General features: G+C 37.7%; 3 protein-coding genes across 3 annotated transcripts; all 3 read left to right on the top strand.

The window, feature by feature from the left end:
- The first annotated feature begins 2,687 nt into the window (after nucleotides 1-2,687).
- On the top strand, nucleotides 2,688-4,463 carry LOC111464772. Its single transcript, XM_023109004.1, has one exon. It carries the CDS (start codon nucleotides 2,688-2,690, stop codon nucleotides 4,461-4,463), a length of 1,776 nt encoding a protein of 591 aa, XP_022964772.1.
- Nucleotides 4,464-6,284: 1,821 nt separating this feature from the next.
- Nucleotides 6,285-7,997, top strand: LOC111464771. Its single transcript, XM_023109003.1, has one exon. The coding sequence runs from the start codon at nucleotides 6,285-6,287 to the stop codon at nucleotides 7,995-7,997; it is 1,713 nt and encodes a 570-aa protein (XP_022964771.1).
- A 2,854-nt stretch (nucleotides 7,998-10,851) lies between these two features.
- Nucleotides 10,852-12,573, top strand: LOC111464770 (protein NUCLEAR FUSION DEFECTIVE 4-like). Its single transcript, XM_023109002.1, has one exon. It carries the CDS (start codon nucleotides 10,852-10,854, stop codon nucleotides 12,571-12,573), a length of 1,722 nt encoding a protein of 573 aa, XP_022964770.1.
- Nucleotides 12,574-17,089: the final 4,516 nt, after the last annotated feature.

Here is a 17,089-nt window from a genome sequence, read left to right as displayed (position 1 = left end):
AAAAAAAAAAAAAAAAAAAAAAAAAAAAAAAAAAAAAAAAAAAAAAAAAGCAACTGAACTAAAGCCCTCACAGGGCTATTCCACTCACTTAATTTGCGTGGCTTGGCTTTAATTAAGAAATAGGGAGAAAAAAAAAAAAAGGAATGGCTTTAAATAAGGGATTTATGTAACAGGCTATGCTGGTGGCGACACAGTCATCGTGGTCTTAACTATTTGCCCCTTCTGATAGTTATTAAAGAAGAACTTTTTCTCTCCAAACTTGATAAACAAACCTTGAGTCCATCTGTTGCTATTCAAATGAATTGTGAGCAAGAGAAAATTTTAGAAATTTCTTTGCTCAATGTCTCAAATATCCAACTCATTCCATAAGTATTTTAGTTTTATGGATTTCTATATTTAATTTCTTTGGTCGGGTCTTCTCTGGTTTCACTCTGAAATCCTTATGACCAAATACAAATTACCTCGCCCTTTTATGTTCGGTCTTACCCAAGTTTTCACCTGCACCGGCTTGCTCTCCATCGCATTCCCTTATATAAATTCAGTCTATGTAGCTTCGTTGATCATTGGGTTTGGCCTTGGAGCCCAAACTCCATTGATATTGGCCATAATCTCTGATCTCTTTGGCCTCAAACATTACTCGTCACTGCTCAATTGTGGGCAACTAGCAGTCCCACTTGGATCATATATAATGAACATGGAAGTAGTAGGGAAGTTTTACGATGCTGAAGCCACTAAAATTCAGAATGTGAAGAACGGGAAGGGTCTAACTAGCATTGGAACTCCTTGCTTTAGTGAATCGTTCATGATTTTGACTGCAGTGACTTTGTTTGGAGCGATGGCTTCGTTTGTGCTAGGTTATGGAACTCGAGACTTCTACACAGGCAATATATATAAAAAAATACAAAGATGACATGAGGGTTACGGAGTCGAACTTAAATTATATTCTTGTGGTGATAAGAACAATGAACACAACAAAAGAAAAAACAGATGAGGGAAGTAAATGAGAGAAACTGCACAACAAAAACATAACTACTTTAGGGCATTCTATTTTCCTTTTAACTTTTTAATTTTTAATTTTGTGCATAGATGTTTCATCCTTTTTAAAAGATGGCTTGAAAACGTGACAATTTATTAATATTATCAAGGATAGTTACATGACTAGTAAAACAAATTGTGTATATGGGAGAATGGAGTTCGAAATTTAAGATTTTTGAAATATTAGTAGTTTATATATATAGAATATCTAACTGTCTTTTATTTCATACACCTACATATTTCATATTTGATATGTCAACAATCTTTTGAGATATCCAAAGTCACTTAGAATGAAAATGGACATTAATTTCTATAATTTAAATAAAAATGGAGTTTATCAAATAGAAATTTAGTTATTTCCTTTCGAATTTCTGACGAGAATAGTCCTTTTATCTTCTAAAATAGTATAAATAATAAATAACTCGGAAAGAAGAACGAAAAGTTTTTTTTTTTTGAGTGATAGTGAAAAAAGTTGACAGATAAGTCACCCTTATGGCCACTCAACACAATTGTACATGAGATTTTCATCCTATACAGTCCCTCGTTCAATTCTTTCGAAGTCATTGGATCCTTTTTCTTGTTCGTGAATCTCCTCCCCCTTTCCATTCCATCCCAAAGAGTGACCGACTCCATGTGAGTAGAACTTCATCTACAACATAATCGGCCATTTTCTTGACTATAGAACAATCTCAACAAAGTAATCACTAACCTAAGTACAACATTTTTTTTTTTAAAGGACAACATTTTGTTTTGAACATAAAAATAAAATAGAAAATTTGTAATGGTTAACAAAAGCCATGAATTTCTTTTATATATATTAAAAAAATCTAAGTATAGTAAAAATTCCTGATAACATATTACTCACAATAACTCACAATGATGTCAATGATGTCAAATATCCTCAGCAAAATTTTTATGCTATAACTCGGAACTCAAACAAAAAAAAATTACAAAGGAGAAACTTAGAGAAAATTCACAGAATACTCTACTTAAGAAAGTTGGTGAGTATTTTTTTAAACTTAATATTAACACGATTTTAAAAAAGTTTAAATGCTTTTTTATATATATATATTCTTTAATATAAGTATACCATTGATATTTTGAATATAAAGTAGATAAATGATGTATCAATAGTGCATATGAGTAATATATCAGTAATATAACGGCACTCATTTAAAAATGCTATTTTAGCATAACTTTGATGTATTATAGCACATCAAACGATCACTTATCCAAAATTTATTTCAAGTATAAGACATTAGTGTATAAATAATATATCTATGTCATTAATGTACTTATGATTGATATATTCTCTATTTCATTCTCCGTGCTCTTCATTTAGATCTAATCTTTATATCGATTATATCGAATGTATGAGATGTGGGATTCTAACATTTTCCTATTTTATTAAGTTTGATTAACTAACAAATGGTTAGCTGTAGTTGTTGTGATATCATTGGTTAGGAAGTTTTGACTTCGTTACAACTTGAACGACACCAACGTTAAATTATACAGATGTCAGATGAGACAGGTATTTGTTACACAAACTGAAGAACTGAATTCCTTTTATTAACCCACCAAATTAAACACAATTCTCACTTCCAATCTTCTTCGCAGCTCTCCTCTTCCATTACCAACCATTCTTTGTAGCAATGGCTGACAACTCTTTACCAGAAAGCTGGCGTTTTATCAAACAAGTCGTCGAAGGACGATGGTTTGCGGTATTCGCCTCCTTTCTAATCATGATCGGCGCTGGTTCAACCTACATTTTTGGAACATACTCGAAAGCAATAAAGTCGCAATTCGATTACAATCAAACACAAATCAACACATTAGGATTTGCCAAAGATCTCGGCTCAAACTTCGGAGTTTTCGCTGGCCTTCTCGGCGAAGTTGCTCCACCGTGGGTTCTATTCCTCGTCGGCTCAGCTCTCAACTTCTGGAGTTACTTCATGATTTGGCTCTCCATCACCGGCCGTATCGCCAAGCCCCCGTTTTGGGAAATGTTCCTTTTCATCTGCGTAGCTGCGAATTCACAAAATTTCGCCAACACCGCCATTTTGGTCACGAGCGTTCGAAACTTCCCGGACCGACGAGGCATCATTCTTGGGCTTCTCAAGGGTTTCGTTGGGTTCGGAGGTGCTATTTTGACTCAATTCTATTTAGCTCTTTACGGCCATGATAACCCAACCAATTTGGTGCTTCTTCTCTCTTGGCTACCAACCGTTGCGTCTATGTTGTTTTTTCTCTCAATTCGACCAATCAAAGTCCGTAAAGATCCAGATGAGCTTAGAGTTCTTTACCATTTGCTTTATGTGTCCATAATTTTGGCGCTGTTTCTCTTATTCTTAACCATAACCCAAAAACAAACAGTGTTTACTCAAGAAGCTTACATGAGCGGCGCCACCGTGATCATCGGCTTATTGCTTATCCCTCTTTTGATAGCCATTAGAGAAGAGTTCATGCTCTTCAAACTCAACAAACAAACCCTAAATAACAATCCTACCGTCCCCATTTTAATGCCGGAGCACGAGCCTTCCCCCAAAGCCCCACCCACAATACAGCAAATTCCCGAAGCTTCAACCTCGTGTTTCTCAATGACATTCAAAAAGCCACAAAGAGGTGAAGATTTCACCATTTTACAAGCTTTATTCAGCAAAGACATGGCGCTTGTTTTCATAGCCACACTTACTGCCTGTGGCGCATCAATTGCAGCCATTGATAACTTAGGTCAGGTTGGTGAATCACTTGGCTATCCATCTCAAACAATAAGCATATTCGTTTCGTGGGTTTCGATATTCAATTTCTTCGGTCGGGTCTTCTCCGGTTTCATCTCGGAAGCGCTTATGACCAAATACAAATTACCCCGACCTCTCATGTTCGCTTTTTCCCATCTTTTAACTTGCATTGGCATTCTCTTTATTGCCTTCCCATATAAGGGTTCCGTTTACGCAGCGTCCTTGATCATTGGGTTCGGGTTTGGAGCGCAAGTTCCAATGGTGTTCGCCATAATCTCGGAACTCTTCGGCCTCAAATATTACTCGACAATATTCAATTGTGGGCAATTGGCTGTCCCAATTGGATCTTACATACTGAACGTTGATGTAATTGGGAAGTTGTATGACATTGAAGCAGCAAAGCTTGGTGGGGTTAAGAATGGGAAGGGGCTAACTTGCACGGGCACTCATTGCTTTAGTGGGTCTTTCTTGATTTTGGCTGTGGTGGTATTGCTCGGAGCTGTGGTTTCGCTTGTGTTGGCTTATAGGACTCAAGACTTTTACAAAGGCGACGTTTATAACAAGTATAGAGAGGACATGTGGATTCCTCAATCGGATATGGAATTCTATTGTATAGATGACAGGAAGAAAGGTGGTAACAATTTACCACGGATGGATATGCCGCCCAAATATAATTTTCTCAAGCTTTAATTTAGTTGGTGTGTCGCCAAATCTTGTCAAGTATTGTATTCTTTGCCTTAAACATTTCGTTTAGGCACATAATTGAAATTGATATCTAAATTTCAAGCTAAAAATTTCTATATGATCATATGAACCAAGGTTGTCAATTAGCTTTAGATATGGGTCTCATGCCATTGGGGACAAAACTCTATTCGTGTTTGTAATTTGCTATTTTTTATGGAAAGGGGCATAATTCTCTATTCTCTTTTTTAAGTTATTTGTTTTTGTTGAAATCTCTACCTAGGCGATCTTTATATACGCCTTTTGCAACATTCTCCATGTACCAAATTATTAAATAATGAATCAATATATATATTATGGTTATGGTGATTCATGAGTAATCTAATACATGTATGTCCCAAATGAATCAAGTCTAAGATGTATCCAATGAACTTCTGGTTGAACACAACTTTTTGTGAAAAACATTCAGCACTTTTTATTAATACCATAAAGATGGAAATGAATGTACCAATGTATAGTGATGAGTTAGTAGTTTCAAATGAAAATGACAAAAGAAGCTTGATAGACGACAATATCTTATAGTATGCTATAAATATTATAAATATTAAAAGTGGTAGTGTCGAAAGAAAGTTTTGTCACTACGACGTATGTAAATATGAAATTAAAGTATAGGTAGGATATATATATGGAGTTGAATGTCATTTTTTAATGTATTGAGATGTATTGAGTTTGAATGTCATTTTTGTATTTGTTGAGTGACATTTTGGAGGAACTTTGTTGAGTGACATTTGGGAGGAACTTTGTTTGAGAAACTTTGTAGTGGGAGAGGGTGAGATATACACTTTGTAAACACTTTAATTATTGAGATTTGTCACCACTCGTGGATGTAAGGGAATTTTTTTTCTCCGAACAACGTAAATTTTTGCGTCTCTTTGTTTAGTTTCTGTTTGTGGGTGTGTGAGCGCAATCGATTTTCCTTTCGCTTCCATTACAACAATTAGTATTAGAGCATTTTGATTGTGGTTTTTCGGTATTCTCAAAGATTTAACTTTATTGACCACGAGACATGCTTACCCTTACCATCAATTATCGAAGACAAGTTTCTCATTGCAAACATGCTTATTTTGTTTGAAATCACTTTTGAAGAAGTTGCACATTGTTGATTCATTGAAAATGAAGATGCACATGGTCGTTGGTATACATTGTAACTTTAAATTGTTTTAAGTTTCTTAATAATTCTATTTTTAAAATTCCTCGCGATATATACTTCTCATTTATTTCGAGAACATAAAAGGTGGAAACCAACCTCAAAGTAGATGGGTGATACTATTTAGCATTAGTTTTGTCATATATAATTTTTAGTTCTCCAGTCATGTTAATGAAAAAAATTACATCTTTCATGAAATTATATTGTTGTGAAGGACAAAGAAATAGAATGCTAGGAGGGTGAAAATGAATGTATGACACCAGGAGCTGCAAATGATGTTATGGAAGGGGTTAGTTGTTGGGGGTTTATGTTTTTTTTTATCCATCTTGTCCAAGTTCACCGGAAAAGCTCATTGTTGACAGGGTGTAGGAGAGGAAGTTGCTGTTTGTTTCGGCTTGCAAAACCATTTTCCATCATTAAACTCTGCTTTTGTTACGTTAGGTAAGATGTTTGGTACATAAACTGTGGAACTGAATTTCCTTTATAGGGCACCAAATTGGGAACCAAAATCTCATTCCCAATTTTCATTCTCCATTCTCCATTCTCCATTCTCAGCCAACACTGACTCCTCTTATTCTTAATCAATAATCAAATTCTAGCGTCCATTAGCCCAATTGGTGACCATGGGCAACAACCGTGGAGGAGAAAGTTGGCTATTTGTGAAACAAGTCGTTGAAGGACGTTGGTTTTCAGTATTCACCTCTTTTCTAATCATGATCGGCTGTGGTTCACCTTATTTGTTCGGAACATACTCCAAACTCCTAAAAACAAAATTTGACTACAATCAAACCCAACTTAATACCTTGGGATTCGCTAAAGATCTCGGCTCCAACCTTGGAGTTTTTGCCGGGCTTTTCGCCGAGGTGGCTCCGCCGTGGATGCTTTTCCTTGTGGGGATATCCTCCAATTTCTTCAGCTACTTTATGATTTGGCTCTCAGTTTCTAACTACGTCTCGAAACCCCAATTATGGCTAATGTTTGTTTACATCTATATTACTTCTAATTCACAGAACTTCCCCAACACCGCTGTTATGGTCACCAGCGTAGGAAATTTTCCTGATCAACGCGGTATCATTTTGGGCCTTCTCAAGGGTTTCGTTGGCCTCGGTGGAGCCATCCTAACTCAAATTAATTTAGCAATTTACGGCAACCAAAATTCTATGGATCTTCTCCTCCTTCTTTCATGGCTACCCTCCATTGTATGTTCCTTGTGTTTTCTTCCAATTCGGACAATCAAAGCTCGAAAGCATCCACAGGAGCTCAAAGTGTTCTACCACTTGCTTTACGTTTCCATAGCGATAGCGGTGTTCCTCTTGTTTCTCACCATAACCCAGAGAAACATTGTTTTCTCTCAGGCTGGCTATGCCAGTGGCGTCGCGGTCATCGTCCTCTTAATCTGTCTGCCCCTTCTGATAGCTATTAAAGAAGAACTTTTTCTCTTCAAACTCGATAAACAAACTATGAATCCTTCTGTTCTTGTTTCGATTCCCCATGAACAACTTGAGGAAATTTCTTTGCCGAGTGTCTCAAATGTATGTAAGAAGCCCAAAAGAGGAGAAGATTTCAGCATTTTGCAAGCTCTTCTAAGCAAAGATATGACTCTTATTTTCATAGCAACTGTTTCTGCATGTGGGTCCTCCGTTGCAGCCATTGACAATCTTGGGCAGATCGCCGAGTCACTTGAATATCCAAACCATTCCATAAGTATACTGGTTTCATGGATTTCTATATTCAATTTCTTTGGTCGAGTCTTCTCTGGTTTCATCTCTGAAACCCTTATGACCAAATACAAATTACCTCGCCCTTTCATGTTCGGTCTTACACAACTTTTCACCTGCACCGGCTTGCTCTCCATCGCTTTCCCTTATATAAATTCAGTCTATATAGCTTCATTGATCATTGGGTTTGGCCTTGGAGCCCAAACTCCATTGATATTCGCCATAATCTCTGATCTCTTCGGCCTCAAACATTACTCGACACTGCTCAACTGTGGGCAACTGGCTGTCCCACTTGGATCTTATATAATGAACGTGGAAGTAATAGGGAGGTTTTACGATGCAGAAGCCACTAAAATTGGAAATGTGAAGAACGGGAAGGGCCTAACTTGCACTGGAACTCATTGCTTTAGTGAATCGTTCATGATTTTGGCTGCAGTGACTTTGTTTGGAGCGATGGCTTCGTTTGTGCTAGCTTATAGAACTCGAGACTTCTACAAAGGCGATGTATATAAGAAATACAGAGATGACATAGGGGTTACGCAGTCGAACGTGGAATTATATTCTGCCGATGATAGGAACAATGAACACAAAAAGATAACTGATGATCGAAGTAAATAAGAGAAACTGCTCAAGGTTTTGATTTTGTGTTGCAGATGTTTCATTCTTTTGTAAGTAAGGATTACTTGAATACGTGACCATTTATAAATATATTCTCAAAGACAATTGCATGACTAGTAAAACAAATTGTGGAAACGGGAGAAGGGAGTTTGAAATTTAATGTTTTTGAAAGATTTAGTGGTTCTGCCTTTTTATTTCTTACCATTGACTGACCTACTTAACATTGAGATATAGAAGATACAAACACTCCTGACTTGGAATGAAAATCGACTCGATAATTTCTATAATTTAAAAAACAATAGTTGATCAAATAGATTTTGATATAATTCAACAAAAATTTATAAAAAAAAGACATGTAGAAATCATTAACAAACATATAGAAAACAAAGTATATATTCAAAACATACAAATCTTATGCATGACTTAGATCTATGTTCTACCCTTACTCTTTTCTTGAACTTTAAATTAAAAATTGCAAGAGGACTGACAAATAGATATGGAAAAGTAAGATGAATTTTTTTTTTCTTGCAAACTTTAAAACAATAAAACATTTTTTTTTAAAAAAATATAAACCAATACATTTACCATTTTAGATTTAATTAAAAAACTAGCATGGAAAACAAAATACAAACTAAGTACCAAAAATCCTCCTTGGTGGCGGCATGACTCCCAAAAATTTTCCAGGTGGACCAATAAATAAACTATCACCTAGGTAATATCTTCGCAGCATAAATAAACTCAATAAGTAATCTACTTATTGCATCCATGACTTAGTTAGTTATTATTGGTTTTCGTCTCGAGTCCAGGAAGTTCAAACCTAGTACAACTATCTAAGCTTTTGGGAGTTCCTAAAGTACCTAAGGTAGTTTTCCTGCATGTCATAAACCAAAATGTGGTTTAGAGGAAGTTCACATAACCTGGTGCCGTAGGATCTCCTGAATGGCTTAATTGAGCTTTCGAGTGAACATCTTTCTTAACTAGCTTACATTGTCTAAGAAGTAAATTATCGGTTTCAATAGGAGCAACCTCACCAAACATAATAACATGAAAGATGATATGGTATCATGAATCTTGAACATCATTCATGCAAAGGTTAGCTGGTAACCCTCCACAAACCTTAACGTCCTGCTAAAATGGTGGAAAGACCTCGTGTGTAGTCTATTTAGAGACTCTTAACCATTTTCACACATGATAAGAGAATTAGCATGAAACAACCTCAATGCACTACTATATGACTGAAGGGTATTTTTAGGCCTATTTATGTCCCTAAGAGCATTAATAATTTCCTAGAGGGAATATAAAGTGATCTTGGCTCTAGTGATATCATTCACCACTACTAATAGGCATGATAAGCGATCCACGTCCTCCTAAATGCTATAATTGTAAACTAGGTATTTAAGGGCATCTTAACGGTTTATAACTTACATTCTTGTTTTAAGGATTTTCTAGACTAATTCATGGGATTAATCATAATCTAGGAGCACGAAAGTTCAGCTCTTTAAGCAATACTCATGATCCATGGGTTCTCGATTCACTGGAAATGTCCTAACATGATAATTGTGACATAACTCTAACTGAAAATTGAATTTCACGTTTCGCCAAGAGAGGGAGAGAGTTTTTCCGACGAGCCACGTGTCCGCTGGCGATAGAAGAAACGTGTCTGGACCAAAGAGGGACACAAGTCAAGTTTTGGGTGGAGCCACGATTCGTACGCAACATGGAGCAATGCAGCTTCGTCCTTTCCGTGACAGCCTGACCCAACCCACAAACTCGAGTACTGATCCACGACACAGCGAAGCAGCCGACCCGCCGTCCAACCTGAACCGCCATCCGAAACCCAGTCAGTGACTCGCGACTGCAGATTTCTGCCCGCGCATGGCACTCGCTCGTGAGATCTGCAACTGGAATCCTCCTGGGTGCGTGGGGCGCGTGGCAGGTTTGTGTAAGCTCCTTTTTAGCCCGTTCGACTTCTTTTTGTTCGATTTTTATCCCGATTCTAATTCTTACCATATTTTTATATGTATTGGGACCTAATTCGAAAAAATCGATATTTTTGGACATGCTATTTGTGTAGAAATGCTAAATGAAGGGTATCTGTCAATTATCTAAGTCACCGTACCGATTTTTAGGAAGCAATACTTGTAGGGAACGCTTGGAATACATGCATGCTAGTGAATTTACCTTAGATGGTAACTTACCATGAATGAATTGAAGTAATGTGATTATATTGATTTTGGTTGTAATATGTGAAGCATTATGAGAATGGTCAGAGTGTTGCACTTATGCTTTAAACTTCCGCTAGATATATATATATATGTGTGTGTGTGTTTAATTCATGCTGAAAGAGATGAGAATTTGTGAACTCTGTGGCAAGTTTTTAAGCTTAGGATGCGAATAGAGCCTACGAGTAGGTAGTATAATTTTTATACTCATCCCTATTTTTCTATCTTTTTCAAGTGTTTGCTTGCAACTGATCGAGGTGAAAGAGCGTTCGAGAGCTGTCCGGTCACAAAGAGGGTCATTCAGATTGATAAATTAATATTCGAGAACTTTCTTACTCACACAGAATGAGATATTAATTAGAAATAAAATGTGATTAAGGAAAATTGATAGATGAAATATTTATTAAAGTAGAAGGGACTAACCTACAAATGAATGAATGTCTTATTTTGGTGAGAGCATGTAGTTATGCTTTGGGTTATTTTAGGGTAACAAAAGGACGATGGTTATGTTGAGATGAGGTAGTTTGAGTCTGGGTTCTTGTCCATTAAAATTTAGCAATGCGCACCAAAGTATTGAACTGAATTGGTTTTAAAAGAGTGAGGCACTGAATTGCTTGGCACCAAGAAAAGATATGGGCAACAAGGGAGGATCAGAAGCTTGGGCTTTCATCAAACAAGTGGTAGCAGGACGATGGTTTAGTGTATTCGCGGGACTGATAATGATGATCGGCAACGGCACCACTTACGTGTTTCCAACATATTCCAAAGTCATAAAAACCCAATTTGATTACAGCCAAACCCAAATTAACACATTGGGATTCGCCAAAGATCTCGGGTCGAACATCGGAATTATCGCGGGGCTTCTGGCGGAGGTGACTCCGACGTGGGTTCTCTTCATAATTGGGGCATTTCAAAACTTCACCGGCTTCTTCTTGATTTGGCTCTCCATAACTGCCCGGATCGCCAAGCCAAAATTCTGGCAAATGTTCATTCTGGTTTGCTTCGGTACTAATTCTTCAAATTGGGCCAACACTGCGATTATGGTGACGAGCGTGAGAAACTTCCCCGACCGACGAGGGATCATTTTGGGTCTTCTTAAAGGGTATGTGGGTATTGGAGGTGCCATCATAAGCCAACTTTATTTAGCCATTTACGGCCACAATGATCCATCCAATCTGGTTCTTCTTTTCGCATGGCTCCCCTCTCTCCTAATCCTCATCCTTTTCCCCTCAATTCGACCAATCCGTATCCGTAAGCATCCCGATGAACTCAAAGTGTTTTACCAGTTACTTTACGTCTCAATTCTTTTGGCCATTTTCATCTTGTTTTTAACCATTGCACAAAAACAAGTGGTTTTCTCTCAAGCTGGGTACGTAGGTGGCGCATCCTTTGTGGTTTGCTTACTATGCGTACCCATTTTAATCGCATGTAGAGAAGAGTTGTTGCTCTACAAACTCAACAAAGAAACCGCTGCTCCTTCTGTCGCACTCTCCATGCTTCACCAAAACCCTCCCACCCTCCCTACCTCTGCCGACTCGGAAATCCCCGAGATTTCGCCCTCGTGTTGCCCAAACATATGGAACAAGCCTGAAAGAGGGGAGGATTTCACCATCTTGCAAGCCGTGTTCAGCAAAGATATGGCTCTTATTTGCTTAGCTACATTTTCTGGATGTGGCTCCTCTCTAGCCGCTATAGATAATCTAGGTCAAGTTGGGGAATCACTTGGCTACTCACAACGAGCCATAGGCATCCTTGTTTCATGGGTTTCCATATTCAATTTCTTCGGCCGAGTTTTCTCTGGCTTCATCTCAGAAACCCTCATGACCAAATACAAGTTACCTCGTCCTCTAACCTTTGCTTTTGCCTTTCTCATCACTTGCGTTGGCCAGCTTTTCATCGCCTACCCTTTCCCAGGCTCCCTCTACTTAGCTGCCATAATTATTGGGTTTGGATTTGGAGCTCAAAATCCAATGCTATTTGCCGTAATATCTGAGATGTTTGGTCTTAAACGTTACTCCACGCTCTTCAATTGTGGGCAATTGGCAGCCCCATTTGGGTCTTACATACTCAACGTGGATGTTGTCGGGAAGCTGTACGATATGGAAGCTTTACGTGAACGTAAGCAGATTGCGGGGAAGGGGTTAACTTGCACTGGAGCTCATTGCTTTGGTGGGTCTTTCACAGTATTGGCTGCAGCCACATTGTTTGGAGCCGTGGTTATGTTTGTGTTGGCTTACCAGACTCGAGAATTCTACAAAAGGGATGTGTATAAGAACTTTAACGAGGAGATATGGATTCCACAAACCGAAATGGAGTTCTATCGCTTGGATAACAAGAAGAACATTGAGGATTAAATTCAAACCATCAATCTTTCAAACCTCCCATGCCCACTCAATTTGAGGACACCCTTAGGGTCCTTTCAAAAAGATATTGTCTGAGAGGGAAGATTCAAATCTTTGTAATCCATACATTTTTTAAAATTTCATTTTAATATGATTTTCCATTTCATTATTAAATGTTGACCAAATATTTGTCTTTTTCTATATTATTCCAAAATATATATAAATATCTAAAACTTCTTAGATAAACTTCTAGATAGTGAGCTCATGCTCTAACTAATCTTCTTAAATTAGTGATGATGTTTTAAGATAAAACTTTCTGAGAAGACTTTTTGATGTTCAGAACCTTAAGTATAGAAAATTGATTGTTCATACATCATACAATGATGATTCATAAACTAGTAGACGTATTTTAAAAACCTTGAGGTGAATTTGGAATAGAAAAGCAAAATAAGGACAATATTAGCTAGCGGTGAGTTTGGACTATTACATTTAAAGGGATAATTCTTTTAAGAAAATCGAAGGGAAATAACTTTCGGAAAGCCAAGTTTTTCATAGTTATTTGAGCCAAGTTTTTCATAGTTAATTAAATGGTATGAACTTAATTTTTACAACTTTGATGGAGAACAAAGTTAAAATGAGTTAGGTGGAAAACATATGAAAATGGGAAGAACTTAACTTTAATGAGATGCTAAAGAATAGAACGTGATATGTGCTAGTATCATATGTTAAAATAAATATGGGTCTTCCAATAGAGCTCCTACTTTTTCGCCTGCAAGCTCGAAGAGAAGTCATACGAGTACTTGGTAGTTGGTAGACATAAGGGTCATTCCCTCTTAAAACTTGACACGACATTATGGATATGTTCACCAACTAATCTTTTGTAGATAAAAATTCGGTATTGATCAAATTTATTCCACGATGACCCTAGCAAATCATTCAATATTGGAACTAAAACGAGGTAGCGCCTCATAATTATAAGATACACAGGATCATGACATAGACATAAATAAAGTGACTAACTAATTTATCTTAAGGATCCTGTACTCAACCCTAATGATCAGATGTGCTCTAAGGAACTTTGTGGTCAAATGTCACATCTATTGGATCGATATGGCAACCTAGAGGGTGAATAGGGTTCTAAAAAAAAGTATTTAAATATGCTTAATTTTTCGAATTATTTAGATCAATTAAAAATCACAATTAATAATTAGCACATCAAGTATAAAAATAATAGTTCTATTCAAAACAATAAATAATTCTGAAAGACTTAGAATAAGGAATAAATCACAATATTAATTTCAAACTTCAATAGCGTTATAAGAGAATATAACACTGTAGCTTTACCGTGGTTCAATCAAACTCGACTTACTCCACTCAATAAGTATCTATTGAGAATTTTGAAAATAATCTTTCTTGACTCTTTCCACACATCAGAGTAAAACTGCTACAAACTCTTTTACGAGTTTAAAATCAAACTCAATTCTTTCTACGACTCAAGATTAAACCGTTATAGATGTTGAAATTTTGAAGAATACAACACAACTGAGTTGAAGAGTAGATGTACAATTTGAATACTCAAAACAATATCCTCAAAATACAGTATAACTCTCTCTAAAAATAAGGTTAAAAAATAAAAAGTGAAAGTTTGGAGAGATAAAGGAACTCTAGAAAAGTATAGAATTCAAGACAAATAAAAATTGTGCATAATTAGGGAGATTAGGACGAGTTTAAAAAGGAAGAACGAGTAGCAAAAATCATGGTATAAATGGTATATTTCATGAAATTATATTGTTGTGAACATATCTAAAAAGATATATGGGGTAGGAGAGAAAGTGACGCTTGAGCAAGTGTTGAAAAGATCCAGAGCTATTAGAGAACCAAATAGAGATGTCCCTTCATTACATTATTTGTTGCTGATGAAGGGGAACCAAAGCCCTTTGATGAGGCCCTAAAGTTGGAGGATACAACCAAGTGGAAGCAACCCATGGATGATGAGATGTCTACACTTCAGAAATGTGTTGCTCTTTCATCTACTGAGGCTTAGTACGTGACAATAGTTGAAGCTGGAAAAGAAGATGATACGAATAATAAACTATCTAAATGAATTGGGCAAGAAGCAGCACGAGAATATTCTTTATACAGATAGTTAGTGTGTCATACAGTTGGTGAGGAACCCGATTTATCATTCAAACACAAAACACAGAAAGCGATACCATTTCACTCTCAGGTTAATGGAAGATGGTGATGTGTTAGGAGGAGATAGAGGGCGCAAAGAATCCAACAAACATGTTGACAAAATGTGTTGATGTTGGAATATTAAAATTGTGCAAAGCCTCAATTGGTACGGTGCAGTGAAGATTGATTATCAAACTCTTGTTGACTAGATCAGTCTCCAAGTAAGAGATAGTTGGAGTTGACTAGCATATATAAGCTTTCAAAATGTACTATCTTTGTTCTCTGTATTCTCTCTTAGTGTACATTCTGAAATCATCAATAAAACCTGTAGCCGATATTCTTCTTTGAATTATTTTCTCTCATGTTCTTTATGTTAATCTTAATCGAGTGTGTGCATTGTTGTGCGATCCTAACACAAACTGAGCAACTTAATCAAATCACTGAAGATATAGTACGAGCATATGCGTTACTTTCGAGTGAGCTAGGATATACACTTGCACTTAGATCAAGTTTTCCTTCTGGCGAGCCACGTGTCAACCGGAAAGAGGAGATAAATGGCTTGGAAACCAAGGCAACATGTGTTGACAGCGAAGTGGAGATATGCGTTGGACGCCGCATGGAGCAATGCGATTCTACCCAATCGATGACATGCGGCCTCTGCAGTCTGCACACTCGATTCAACCCGCACCCATGTCCGACCCAGTTCAACCCGATGGATGCTCTGACCTGAACCATGTGTGCCACACGTCAACGTAAGGAAATTCAGAATTCCAGCACGTGCCTCCAGATTCAAACCCATGCACTCGTCCTTCTCCCTCAGGAGCGTCCGTTCATGCGCGTGGACATTTCTCTGTCGCATGGAAGCACTTGTTGCGCGCGTTAGGGTCAACTTTCGACCCGTTCGACTTATGTTTGCCCAATTCTCATCCTGGTTCCAGGTCTAACCCGTTCGACCCGTTCGCGGGTGAAGGCCGGGTGTTTGGGCTGCGGGTAACGTGGGTTCTGGGCTGACCGAAGGGACGGGGTTCGGTCCGGGTTTCCGGATCTGGATCTCGGGTCGGACTTCGTCCTCTTCGCCCGATTGCCTGCGCGATTTTCCGGCGATCTCTCTCTCTCCTCGACAACGTCGTCCCGACATCCTTTTTCCCCTTTTTTTCCCCCGTTCCCGAGCTTATCCTTCACCCTAACCCCGTTTTTGGTACAGATTTCGTTGGTAAGGGCCTTGCACTCCCGGATCTGGAGAAGCTCGAAAGTCCGCCGTTCCGTCTTCCTTGCCGACGGTGTTCAGCGTACGAGATTCGTCTAAAACCTACTCCTGATGTGTGTAAAGGGTTCTGGGATTACTTTTGTGGTGTGAAATGGGGGTTTTCGACATCGATTCATATGGTTCAGCTTCGCCGGAGTTCCTTCGATTTTCGGTTCTCTCTCCTTTTTCCTCACCGTTTTTGTTTCTTTGCAGGTTCTTTCAAGGTTGCTGAAGATCGGGGACGCGATTTGTGGCATCCCAGCCCTCGACCACCCTTTGTGGGTCGTGTGCGAGTGAAAACTCCGACATTCGCCGAAGTTTTCGACTCTGCCAACGACCATTTTTTTTTCCGGTTCCGTTACATTTAAATTTTGAAATCCCATTTATTAGTGTTTTAACTAAAATCAAAGTTTCTAGCTTAACAAAAATCTTCTTATATAGCTTAGAACATTTAGTTCCCATCATGAAAGAATGTAGTCTTTTGACACGTATTCTTCTAACATGCAAATCAATCTACTGAATTTAGCATTCTAATTATGCACTCAAACTATTTAAAATGATCATACTTCCCCTATCATGTACGCTTGATAGTGAAGGTGGTAAAGCGTACACTTTTTCTAGCTTTACCACCTTCACTATCAAGCGTACATGATGTATTTCATGTGTCCATGTTAAGGAAATATATTGCCGACCCTACGCACGTAATAGACTACAAACCTCTCCAAATCGAGGAAGATTTAAGTTATCAGGAGAAACCGATTAAAATCCTAGCTCGAGAAGTGAAAGCCTTACGTAATAGATGTTAGGGTCGCACAACAACGCACACACTCAATCTAGATGAACACAAAGAACAGGATAGAGAAAATTGCAAGGAGAACTCTAGCTAAAAGAATTTGTATTGATGAATATGTATAAGAGAGAATACAGAGAATAGAAAAAGTACATTTTCAAAACTCTACGGGACGGGATATATATATAGTTCAGTTTACTATATATAGCTTTACCAGATTTAACCATCTACTATATATAGCTATTTACTATATATAGCTTTACCAGATTTAACCATCTACTATATTTAACTATTTACCATATATAGCTTTACCGGAT

This window comes from Cucurbita moschata, unplaced genomic scaffold (genome assembly GCF_002738365.1).
Source record: "Cucurbita moschata cultivar Rifu unplaced genomic scaffold, Cmos_1.0 Cmo_Scf00031, whole genome shotgun sequence".
NCBI lineage: Eukaryota > Viridiplantae > Streptophyta > Magnoliopsida > Cucurbitales > Cucurbitaceae > Cucurbita > Cucurbita moschata.
The sequence above is the reverse complement of the archived record's forward strand: the minus strand, read 5'-3'. Positions and strand labels throughout refer to the sequence as shown.

Coding starts and splice junctions, on each gene's coding strand:
- LOC111464772 (XM_023109004.1), top strand. CDS start 2,688: ATGGCTGACAACTCTTTACCAGAAAGCTGGCGTTTTATCAAACAAGTC.
- LOC111464771 (XM_023109003.1), top strand. CDS start 6,285: ATGGGCAACAACCGTGGAGGAGAAAGTTGGCTATTTGTGAAACAAGTC.
- LOC111464770 (XM_023109002.1), top strand. CDS start 10,852: ATGGGCAACAAGGGAGGATCAGAAGCTTGGGCTTTCATCAAACAAGTG.